This window comes from Emydura macquarii, unplaced genomic scaffold, assembly GCF_026122565.2.
Source record: "Emydura macquarii macquarii isolate MOO-44397 ecotype Brisbane River unplaced genomic scaffold, CSIRO-AGI_Emac_v2 contig_1041, whole genome shotgun sequence".
Taxonomy (NCBI): domain Eukaryota; kingdom Metazoa; phylum Chordata; order Testudines; family Chelidae; genus Emydura; species Emydura macquarii.
Window position 1 is genome coordinate 473351 of NW_027131178.1, and position 12054 is coordinate 485404.

Below are 12054 nucleotides of genomic sequence, written 5' to 3' on the forward strand. Positions count from 1 at the left end.
AACGCACCCGCACAGCGTGCCAAAGTCTCACCACCAAACACACACACAGCACAGCCTATAGACTACAAAACATATCACACAGAGCGTACCAAAGTCTCACCATACACACACACACACAACCCCTCCCCCCCCCCCACACACACACACACCAGGAGAGTGCACACGGAACACAAAATACAGCCGGACACATTTAAAAACTAAACCAAACACCGCCTCCATTTCCCCAAATCTCTGGCAGGATGAAGTGTGGGAACATCGACTGTTAACTGGGAACTTCAGCTTTAAACAAGCTTACTGGTTTAGGAGTTCATTGAGAAAGTTCTGCTCCCTTACTACACATTTGACAAGTAGGGCTTCAGTTAAAATTAATTAATCAAGCTCTAACCATAGGTAGGAGTTGTTTATGTGAAAGGGAAATAGACCGAGTTATTTTTTTATGGTTGAACATTTTGCATTTGAGCCCATGCCATTAAAATGAGATTTGTGTTCTCCTCACAAAGCACAAATCCTTTCAATATTATTGCATGATGTTGGCATTATCCCTGAGCAAGCTTCCATCCTCCTTCCATTGAGTGTCTCTGCCTTTTGTGCATGTTTGCAGAAATATTTACAGTAGTGTTGCTGTAAATTGGTGAAAAACAACAAAACAAACAAAAGCACAACTGTTCCTTTGTTTATTGTATTTTGCATCCTTATAGTTGCATTCTTACTTCATCTGAATTAACTTCTTAAGTCAAGATTTTCAAAACTGGGTGACCAAAGTTAGGCTTTTAAATACCTATTTAGGCATATACCTAAGGGATTTGATTTTCAAAAGCATTGACAACTCAGCAAGTCCCATTGAATTCAACCAGATTACTCATGATTTTACAGTTACACATATGCTTAAATTCTTTGCTGGGTCAGGACCTAAAGCTGGGTGAAAACCTCAAAAAATTTCCTGTATATATACAAAAGTGGCATGAATTCAGCAGAAAATATATTAATAATAATATAATAATATATTTTCTGCTGCATTCATGCCGCCTCTGTGTTTAGTTCACACAAATATTCTGGTGAATGAGTTTATTGCATGAATGTACATGGAACCAGTACATTTTAAGTGACTTTTAGAGATACGACAAAGTTTGTACTCATAAATATAAGAAGTCTGATTACACAGGCTATCTGCATCTAGTATGTCCAATCACAAATAACGAGCATAACTCAAATTTGGAATTTGGAATATTTGCAAGGAACTGCTCACAAATACACTACAGAGCAGGTGTTATTCACAGAGATTAACTGTTGAATAATCTGATGAATAATTCCGAGAAAATTGTAAATTGCCTAAAAATGACTCATAAACAGAAAAAAGAGGTGAAACAGGTCAAATAAATCACTTGTTATTTATTTTATCAGCTCTACTATTTATTTAATAAAATATAAGGATTTTATTTTCTCTATTTTATAATAAACTAAATTTGCCAGATTTTCAGAACAGGGTAAAAAACATTCTGAAAGGTGTCATGTGTTGTAACTCAGAAATTCATTTTAAAGGCACCTGTAGATATAAATAATAGAATAATAAAAGAGCAGAACCTAATGTTAATTGTTTACATAATATAAATTGTTTACATAATATAAATCCCAGACATATATTCTTTTTAAAAATGTCTCCAATGATGGCTGTAGTGGATTATGTTGGTTCTTATAGAAAAGCCCTTTTTGTTGTTTTCTTTCGGTAACATCTATTTATTTGTCCATATGTAACGTGCAGTGGGGACTGTCTCTTCTTGAATGCCTGGAAAGTGTCAACTATATTGTGGGTGCTGTTACCAACAAATATTAAATAATAATGTTATTATGTTCAGATACAAATGCTATTTGGTACAGGACAGACAAATATGAAATAACAATGCAGTGACAGCAGTAGAAATGTATGTATCACATTTCTGACCAATCAATAGTACTGTTTTCTGTTAAATACACAAATAATTAATGCACAGTATTTTAACTAATAGTGGGGGAAAGGGATCTGAGAACACGGATTTATTGATAAATGGTCACACATGTGCCCTATTCCACAAAGCACATAACCACATGCTTAACTAAGTATGCCAGTGAGATTTAAAGCTAAGCAAGTGATTAACTAAATCAGGACCTAAATTATTTCCCACTGCACTACATTGTGTACATCTTCTATTGATATTAAAAGGAAAAATTAAAACCAAAATATACAAACCTGTCTTTGCACATTAATTTGCTGACATATTCATTGTGTTGGCAGACTGAAATGTGTTTCTAGTAGGTTAGTGGAAACCACTGCTGTTCTCACTATTATTATTTGAAGCATTTAGCATCAGTGGTGGCTTAGAGTTTTGCACTGAATTGGCTCATATGGTGAAAAGAGAGGAATAAAGTACAAATACTCTCCCAAAGCTGGCACTTACTTCCTTTATGGCTACTTTGTCGGCTATTTAGCACAGCTCTTGATAGTTCTATTTCAAGAGAGGATGGTCAGATCAGGGGTCAAGGAACAAAGTCAAACCAGAGTCCAGCACAATGGAGCCAATTTTGCTCCTATTTAAGGCAATGGGAAGGAGTTTTTTCCTCACCACCTTCAGTGGGAATAGGATTGGGCCCCAAAATATTACAGCAATACCGAATACAAATCTTTCTCTGCTAAAGCACCACATCCTGCAAGTAGATTCTCAACAGGACCCTCATCTCCTAATGAAGTTCATGGTAGCTGAGGGCACTCTGTATCTTGAAGGATTGGACCGAGAATCTTCTGTTCCTCAGCTGGGTCTTATGTTCCCCAAATTATATATATATATTTTTTCTCTTTTCCTATGTACAATTGTTACTTGTTGAAATAGTCATGAGGATGACAAATAAGAAGACAAAAGTCATGTGCTAAAGAAAGACAGTGACTTAATAATCACATATATCAATGTGTTCTGCAGTGGGGGCTGATGCGCCATACACGATCCTACAAACACTTCCCCATATTGTCCCGAGAGCGGTCCCCTTGCAGTCAGCTGGTCTACTTGCTTAAGTAAAGACAGGTTTGCAGGGTCAGTTATGTAAAGAATGGGCCCAGTCCTACAAACATGTATTTATGTCAATGTCTGGCTAGCAGGGATAGTTCCGTTGGCACCCTTCCAATGGCACCACTCCCAAAGCACCACGTTCTGAGACCTTTACTCTCTAAGTATCCTAGTAGACCTCACTGGGACTACCCATGTGAATAATAGCTCCCCGGTGTGTATAAGTGGCTCACAATCTGCCACTTGACTCATGTCGAGTAGTGACTTTTCATGGGTAAAGCAGCACCTGGTCCATAATGACCACTGAAGGGAGAAAAATCACTCATGCAAGGAAGGATTTCCAGGATCAGATATTAAGCTTATGAGGGGCTTTGATTTTTTTGCCCTGTCCTCTGTTATTTCCACTGTTCCCGCTGCCTGTGGTTAGATATCAGCTAGAAGGACCATTTCTTTGAGGCTCTGTGGCAACAACTATGTTTCTATAGGTGAACAATGATGGGCCCGAGTTGCTGTCATTGCTATTTAATATGAAATAAGGCATAAACAGGCCTTTCACTGCTCACCTCCGCTTCTCCTCAACTTCATCTCTTCATTTTCATATATTAACTAAAAAAGAATTGGAAGCTAAAAATATGTGTGCATGCAGGAGGAAGCATAATCTGCGATCTTTCATTGTTGTCCTTCCCTTTCTATTCCCACCTACCCTCCCTTTGTTTACTGTCACTCCTTGGTCCCTTCTGTTGGATTTAGGGTCCAGTCCTTCAGTCCTTTCTCCCATTTGTCCCCAATGGGAGTATTCATGTGAGTAAGGACTGCCAAGAAGATTACCTGCTCCTTGAGGCCTATTTTTGGAGCGATCTTTGTCTGTAAAACTCCTCTCTCCTCCATGGTGCAGTATCAATGAATAATTAATGTAGTGCAATAATTATATGCAACAGATTTTACCATGTTTGAATTTGCATCTTGTTTCTAAAAAATGGATTTAGCTTTTTTAAATTTCTGTTCTGAAGAAAAGAACACTTTTTCTTTTTTCCTTGTTCCCCCTCCGTATTATTTTTTAATGGGATTGCTTTGAACTGTAAATGTGTTTTTAAACATTTAAGTTGTAAGATATGCAGATTAATGACAACGTTTTCAATAAACTTAGGTTAGGGAACGAAAGCCAAGGTGGGACCAAAAATATTTTTATATTCAATAAACAATTATTTATTCAGTATAAATTGCTTGTGCACATATGGGTTTAATTTGAGAGAGAGAGAAATATTAATATTCAATTAATTTCAGTACAGTCTCATTGTTTGTAAAATATAAAAGCGTTTGCCTCTTGTATTGAAATAAGTAGATCTATATCTATAGCTCTCTCTCTATATATATACACACATGTGTGTGAATATATCTGCACACATATAACAAGACTCTACTGAAATTAATCAGTGTGGAAAGAGAGATCAGATAAACATACAAAGCCATCACCAAATTTGTATTGCAGTTTGCAACTGTATTTTATAGACCAGAAATTTTAAATTGCTTGTGTGTAAATGTAAATGTGGACTTTTGTACAACCCTGACTTGCACATGCATAAACTCCACTGCGTGCATGTGGCACTTGACTTATCTGTACAAACACCTAGTTACTTGCTCAAATCAGGGTTCACGTGTGCATCAAAGCTTGTAGATTAGAGAGGGCCGATCAAAGAAATGCACCTAGCACTAAGGTGATCCTTAGCCCTGAGATACTGGGGGAGTTCATTCCACACTCTCTGACCAGCCCTCAAGAAAGCTCTGTCTCCTGCACAGATGAGCTTTATCCTAATGGTGGAAAGTTCCATTGTGCCCGAGGAGAGGAATTGTTGGCCCCAGTCTTCATTCCCAAGCTTTTGGTGATTGGGTCAAACAGATATTAATTGCAAGGAATAAATAGGTCCAGAACTCATCTGGGATAAATCAGTGTAGCTCCATTGTCTCCAATCAAGCTCTGGTGATTTATACCAGCTGAAGAACTGACCTAATGGAATGCAGAGTGGTTGAGGGTTCTGAGACCTCTGGAACCATTCATATAAAAAACCACAACTGTAACATGGCCTTTTCTCCTAGATTAGATAGGATACCACTGCTCCTGAATGATCTTATCCACTGTTGTGAATGTTAAGATGCAGTTTTTTAGCAGTGAGGGTAATTTACCATTGGAACAGATCACCAAGGTATGGGGTACATTCTCCATCATTTGAGGAGTTTCTAAATCATGACTTGGTGGCTAAAGCAGATGCTTTAATTTAGCCATAAATTGTCACGCTAGAGGCAGGAATCACTGGCTGACATTCCGTGGCCAGTCTTGTGCAAATCAGACTGGATGATCAAAATGGTCTCTTCTGGCTTTAAAATATATTATTTTTTTTTAATTGATTTATCTCCCCTTTCTATTAGATTTCAATCTAGAGTGTGTTTTCAGAATTGTAGAGTATTCGAAACAAAGAAAGAAAGAAAGAAAGAACAATTGTGCCTCTGTTTGTGAAAGCAAAGAAGAACATCTCAGAGAGGATACTTTGATTTCCCCTTCTAACCTAAACCATGTGTCTTTTGTTTTCTAGGCGGTACCTGTGTTGTTAATCCCACTGATCTTTTTTGCTCTGTACCCGGGCGCTTATCTCTACTCAGCTCCACTTCTAAATACAAAGTGACTATTGCAGAGGTGAAAAGGCGTCTCTCTCCACCTGAATGTCTCAATGCTTCCCTCCTCGGAGGCATTTTGAGAAGGTAAGCTGAGGTCAGGTGTAGCACAGTAATTCGTTTCCTTATAGACTTTTTTTCTAGATCATCACAGGTAGAGTAGATTAGAAAATATTCTTTTCATCAACATTTTTTGCAGAAAAAAGTTGACTTTTCTTAAAAAATAATTAAAAAAAATAATTTTAAAAAAATCAAATTTTCATTGGCAAGACAAAACGTTACATGGAAAGCAGACACTTTGCGTGAAAATTTTTGATTTTAGAAAAAAATCTAATTTCCTGTTGAAAAATAATTTTGATGGAAGATTTTCAGCAAGCCCTAGTCACTGCTGTTACTTAGCTGAATAGGGGAATTCGAGGGAGTAAGGCCCCCTGCTCGGCCCTGCTCAGATTTTTACTCCAGCCATGATGAAACCATCTGGGGTTACTTGCCTAATTCTCCCCACTGTGGGACAAAGGGACAGAGAAAAGGTCAGTGGGCATGGTCTTATTTCCCTCTGCCCACTCACCAGTCAGAAGAGCTGCCTAGGTGTGCAACAAGGGAGTAAACTGATGTACACCTCACACAGCAAAGGGGGAAATGGGAGTGGATTGTGACTCAGAGGGGTGTGAGTAAGCGGTATGTCGATACTCCATACTAAGTCTGGATGGTGACTCAGGTTTGAGAACAAGCACCCTTTTGTCCACACACAGAACCATCTGATTCAGCACCTGGGGTGTAGGACTCTGCTAGGAGGGTGGGTCAGAGCCCAAGTCTAAGGCCTGTCCTTTTGCAGTTTGGATGTAAGTAAAGCCACATACTCAAGCAAGAAGGTTTGTGTACTCAAGCATGGACACATTACTAGAGCTGTGATACCAGGGTCCAACAAGTGTAAGCCCAGGTTTAGAATGCAGTGTGGATGCTCAAACACAGGCTTGGAAACACTGATTTTATAACCCTGGGTGCCACAGATCCAGGTTTAGAATGCAGTGGAGATATACACAAAGTCTCTTGAATAGAGCTGGGTGAATAATGAGTTTTTTTATTCATTGGGGATTTTGAAAAGTAAAAAAAAAAATGTGTTTCAGGTTAGACCAAACAATTAAAAAAAAAAAAAATTTCAGAGAAGGAAAAAGTCAATAATAATTTTAGTTTTGGGTCAAACAAAATGTTTTGTTTCAATATTGGCCATTTTAAAGGATTTTTGAATTGCTTAAAATAGCATTAAATAACATTTTAAAACAAAAAGTTGTTTTAAGCTGAAAAAAAAAAAGGAAACTTTTCACGTAGAATACTTCAAAACAAAATGTTTCTATTTGTTTGGATTTTTTGGGAGGTGGGGGTGTTTCAAAATGAATCATTGGTTGAAATCAACGTGAATTCACAAAATGTTTCAGTGTTGCCCAATCTGCATTTTTTATCAGAAAAACTTTCTGCTCACTAATTTTGCCCAGCTCTGTTCACAAGGCTTCTTCTAAGATGGTGCAGTTTTCTGTGATACCATTTGCTCAGGACTGTGACAAAAGTCAAAGCCTGAAAGTCATTTAAAACTTGATTCTGATCACCATACTCATACTGAATATCATCTTACTTCAATCGGACCACTAGTAGAGTAAGTCACTACTCGATATGAGTGAGAGGATAAGGATCTGGCCCTGAGAGGATAGTCCCTGGATTAGCAAAAGGGGTGAATGGAACTTTTTGATTGACATGTAATAAAAAAACCAGTAAAATGAATGAAAAGATATGCTCTAGAAATTATTTTGGAGACGTTCAATGGCCTGTGTTAAACAGGTGGTCAGAATGGATGATCATATTGGAATTTTGGCTTTGTAATCTATGAACCTATGAATAAGATCAGAGTGGGTTTTTTTCCTCCCATTCTCTCATGACAGAGCAAAATCCAAGAATGGCGGGCGCTGTTTGCGAGAAAAATTGGACAGACTGGGACTGAATTTACCTGCAGGAAGAAGGAAAGCAGCAAATGTCACTCTCCTGACTTCCCTGGTGGAAGGTAAGCATTGTAATATCATGTTATAATACTGTGTTTGCAATGTTGTAGCAACTTTGGCCCCAGGATATTAGAGAGACAAGGTGGGTGAGGTCATCTTTTATTGGACCAACTTCTTTTGGTGAAAGAGACAAGTTCTGAGCTCTGAGTAAGCTCCAAATCTTGTTTCTTTCACTAACAGAAGTCAGTCCAATAAAAGATATTACCTCGCCCACCTTTGTCTATGTAATAATTTGCATTGCTATGACACTTTCCATCCCTAGGTTTAAATATCTTCAACCCCATTTTGTACAAAGAGGCAAAGTTACTTGCCTCATTTCATGGGAATCATTGACAGAGACAGGAGTTAAAACTCAGATCTTCTGTCTCCCAGTCCAGTAGAAACCGTGCTTCCCTTCACATTTATAAAGCGCTTTCTGACCAAGGATCTCGCAAATTAACCAAAGAAGCGTCACAGTAGATAAGGATTCTATACCTATTCTACGGATGGGATCATGGTGTCCTTTTTGTGTGTCTGTTCATGAATTGCCTAACGCTGGTTCAAAATATTGAAAGTTTTCCCCAAAAAAGGGGGGGATATTTTTCAACCAAGAATTTTTGTGAGAAAAATTCCTTTTTCAAATCTAGACTTGCCCATGAGCATCTTAAGATTTTCCAGAATGTATTTGCTGTTAGAAAGGCATTCAACACGCACTGCCTGCAGATTTGTTGGTCTGTAGCTTGGTGGTGAGCTGTTCTGTGAACCAGAGAGGTGAGGAACAGCTCTTCCTAGGCGCTAAGAACTCTCAGCTTCCACTGATGTGGCGAGCACTCAGCACCTGACATACACCGCCCATCTATTCAGAACTAAACAGGGCAGCTCAGCTTTGAAAATGGAAATATGAAATGGTCAGCACGAGTGTGGGAGTGGAGAACACACAGCACCTGGTAGGAGGGACCTAGCTCCTCATGTGATCAAGCCCAGTAAGCACATCTGCCTAGACTGCTATTTAGGCCTTGGAGAGTTGCTCAGATCACAGCTGGTTGCAATCAGGATGGATCCTACTGTAGACAATGACTTAGAATATACACCTGCACAGGGGAATAAAGACCATCCCACCCCTTGCACACCTTCATGGCCTACCCAGACTGTAGATCCTGGCACAAAGGAGTAAGCAGAGGTACATGGCCACTTACTTAGTAGGTAGTCAGGGACTGGGCAGAAAGGCAGCGGTATTGGCAGAGCCTTGGTTACATCCCATCCCTACCCCAATTTGTTGGCCAGCACAGCTGGTCATGCCATGGGACGGTGGGAAGAAGTAATTTACTTCTGGGATAAGCCAGTAGCCTATTACTTCTCACCTTCAGTAAGAGGGAAAACAGGACAAGGATTGCAACAGTCAGTGTTAACTCCCCACTGCTTCTTACTCAGGGCTAGTGGCAAAGGCACTATCAATCCCCTGGTATTGCTTCTGTTCTCTGGCTGGAAAAGTATGAGCCTCTAAGAATCAGGTTTCCAGAATGAATACTCACATATGTGATGCAAACTTCACTGTTGGCCAGTGCTCACTTAAAATTGGCTGTTTGCCTGAACATTGCTGCTATTAAACTGGTTTGCTAGGATACCGATAGAAAGTGAAAGCCAGTGGGGGTGGGAACAAAGCCAAAGTGAATCCAGGTTTCTATCTGAACAAATGTTCCTGGCAAATATTTGGAGGTATTCACTTGGTTGTGTTGGCACATAAGTCACAGTCTCCTTGCACCCCCACTGAATGCTAAATTAGCACAAATTGCACTACTTTGCCTTTTATAATCAAAGTACAAACTGTTTATGTTGCCGGTGAAGCTGTTCCCAAGACCTCCATGGAAATAGCACACGCTTGCTCCAGGAACTGGGAAGGATTACATTGGCCACCGTTGACAGCCAAATTAAAAATCTGGGTGTCTTGTTACACCCCCACATGATTGTGTAGACTACACCGCCATTACCCATACCCTTGTCACATCTACCATACTTATCTGTCCCCCGTTACTGTAGCATCTGAGAGGCTTTAATGCCTTTACCTTCACGACACCTTTGAGAGGCAGGGAAGAGCCATTACCCCTAATTTACAGAGGAGGAACGGAGCCGTAGAGAGACATGTCTGAGGTCACCCAGGAAGTCTGTAGGAAAGGAAGGAATTGAATCTGGGTCTCCGGCTTGCCCTCTCACCACTGCGGCATCCTTCCTTTCGTTTATTCGTTTATTACGAATTATTCGTATTCGTTTATTACAATGTGCATTATATGGGCAATTTAAATCAACTTGGAAGCTGGTGCAGAAGATGTCAGCCTGCTTGTTAAGCCATGCATCACATAATAAGCACTTGACACCTTCCAGGAGCTGCACTGGCTGCCTGTGGGTTTCCAGGTGGAGTTTAAGAGGCTGGTTGTGACCTATAAAGCCCTAAATAGTTTGAGACCAACCTACCCGAGAGACCGCCTCTCTCATTCTGTTCTAGAGGAGAGGAGATGTTCCCTGGCACATAACAAAGGAGCCAGCAGCAAAGAATTCTCCGTGAAGTCCTTAGGAATTTACTCTACCCCTTCCCCTGGGTCTGAAATTGCCTGAATCTGTTGATCTTTGGGGCACAACACAAGGCTCATCTAACTTTCATGGGTGGAGGTGGCGTCCGGCGGGGATGTGGATTTTGTGGAAGCCGAAGTAAGGGAAACGTTGATTTTTGTGACTCGGGTTCTTTCGTGCAGAGGAGGGTGGATGGTTTCCTCCAGCTGGTTTAGTTTTTATCGGATTGCATTTTCGCTTCTCTGTCAAGGGTGCTTGCAGCCAGGGATAGGAGTTCTTTTCACATGGCTTTGCTGAGATTGAAACAAATCAATGAAGTTGGTTGAATGTGATGGATCTCAAGAGGGAGTAAAATCCACACCTAGGTCTGCCACAGCAAAGGCACAATTTCCCATCAACTTAGGACATGATTGTAGTGTAGCCTGCAGCACAATGTGGTTCTTTGTCCCTTTCCAGGGGCTGGTTTAGATGTCTGCAACAGTACCCAGCCACTGGCACTAGTCCTTTAACTCAGCCTCTTGTAGCCAAAGTTCTCAGGGTCAAGTTTGTGGTTGACTGAAGAAAGAACACAGGCGTGCAAAGACCACATTTGCTTGGACATGCTCCTCCAAGGAAGGGAAAATCCCAGCCATCCAGTGATTTCACAAGATGAAAAATCCACAAGTGACTATCAAGCAATAAGAACTTTAAACAAAGCTAAATAAGATTTTAAAATCTTTAAAAAGACAACCCAGGAATCTTTCTACCAAGCCCCATTCAGACACCAGTTTTATTGTACCCTATATGTAACTTATCAATGATCCTCTCTTCGGTATCCCTCCACATGGGATCCCAAGTGCTGCACTTCCTAGTAAACAGGTCAGCAGGGAAAGCAAATCTTTCGTTTGCACTGATATAAATCATCATATTCTTTCTTATCCCTTCCATTAGCCTTTGTTTTCACATCCCTTCCTTCTCCCTTCCCATTTTGTGAGTGAGAAAACAACACCCACCCCCGTCTCCACAACTCTGCTGGGTAGTAGCATCAGATGGAGGTAAAGCCAAGGGGGACAGGAGACTCAGATCCAGAACTCTCCCCTCCTGGGACACTGCCTCTGCCTTCACTATGGATAGATGCATGCCTCAGTCTTGGCTAGGCCCAGGAGAGCTTCATGCTGCTCCTTGCACCTGCCGTCAGAAGCCTGTCAAGGTACACAGCCTGGTCCCTCCAGTGGGGATTTCCAGAGCTTCTTGTGCCAGACCAGTCTCAGCAACTGTCCCTTTCAATCATGCAGATCTTCCCGGTCAATTGTCAAACGTTATAGGAACGTGTTGCCGTTCAGCCCTGTCTATAGCTGTAAATAAGGCAGTGCCCCAGATTTAAGGGGAAATAATGAATGATCCCTGACACCATCTTTTGTATCTGGCTCAGGAAAATGCTCTGGCTATTAGCAATGAAATCATTTTTTGTGTTTAAACAGGGCAATTGACTGGAAAAGACAGAGCTTTTAATGGGAAGCTAGCTTCCATCATTACTGTGGAAGGACTAGTACGCCACTGTAATAAGCAATAACAAGCCCGGAAAGAGGGAAACCAAGGTGAAATCAACAAGACCATAAGCAGACCTTTAAATAGAGACCTGAGACAGCTCATCAACATTTTCCAAACTTAAATTAATTTTCCCATCAATATTTTTGTGAAAATTTTGGTGGGGAAAAAAGGGACACATTGTAAGGGAAATTTCATGCAATGTGTTTCTAATTTTTTGACCCTATGAACCG

General features: G+C 40.4%; 1 protein-coding gene across 1 annotated transcript in view; it reads left to right on the top strand.

The window, feature by feature from the left end:
- TFAP2D (transcription factor AP-2 delta) overlaps positions 1-12054 on the top strand; it is a 49332-nt gene that overhangs the window by 10791 nt on the left and 26487 nt on the right. The window contains exons 4-5 of the mRNA XM_067544976.1: positions 5621-5786; positions 7634-7752. Of these exons, the coding sequence (XP_067401077.1) occupies positions 5621-5786; positions 7634-7752 (285 nt within the window). The remainder of the gene's footprint in view (positions 1-5620; positions 5787-7633; positions 7753-12054) is intronic.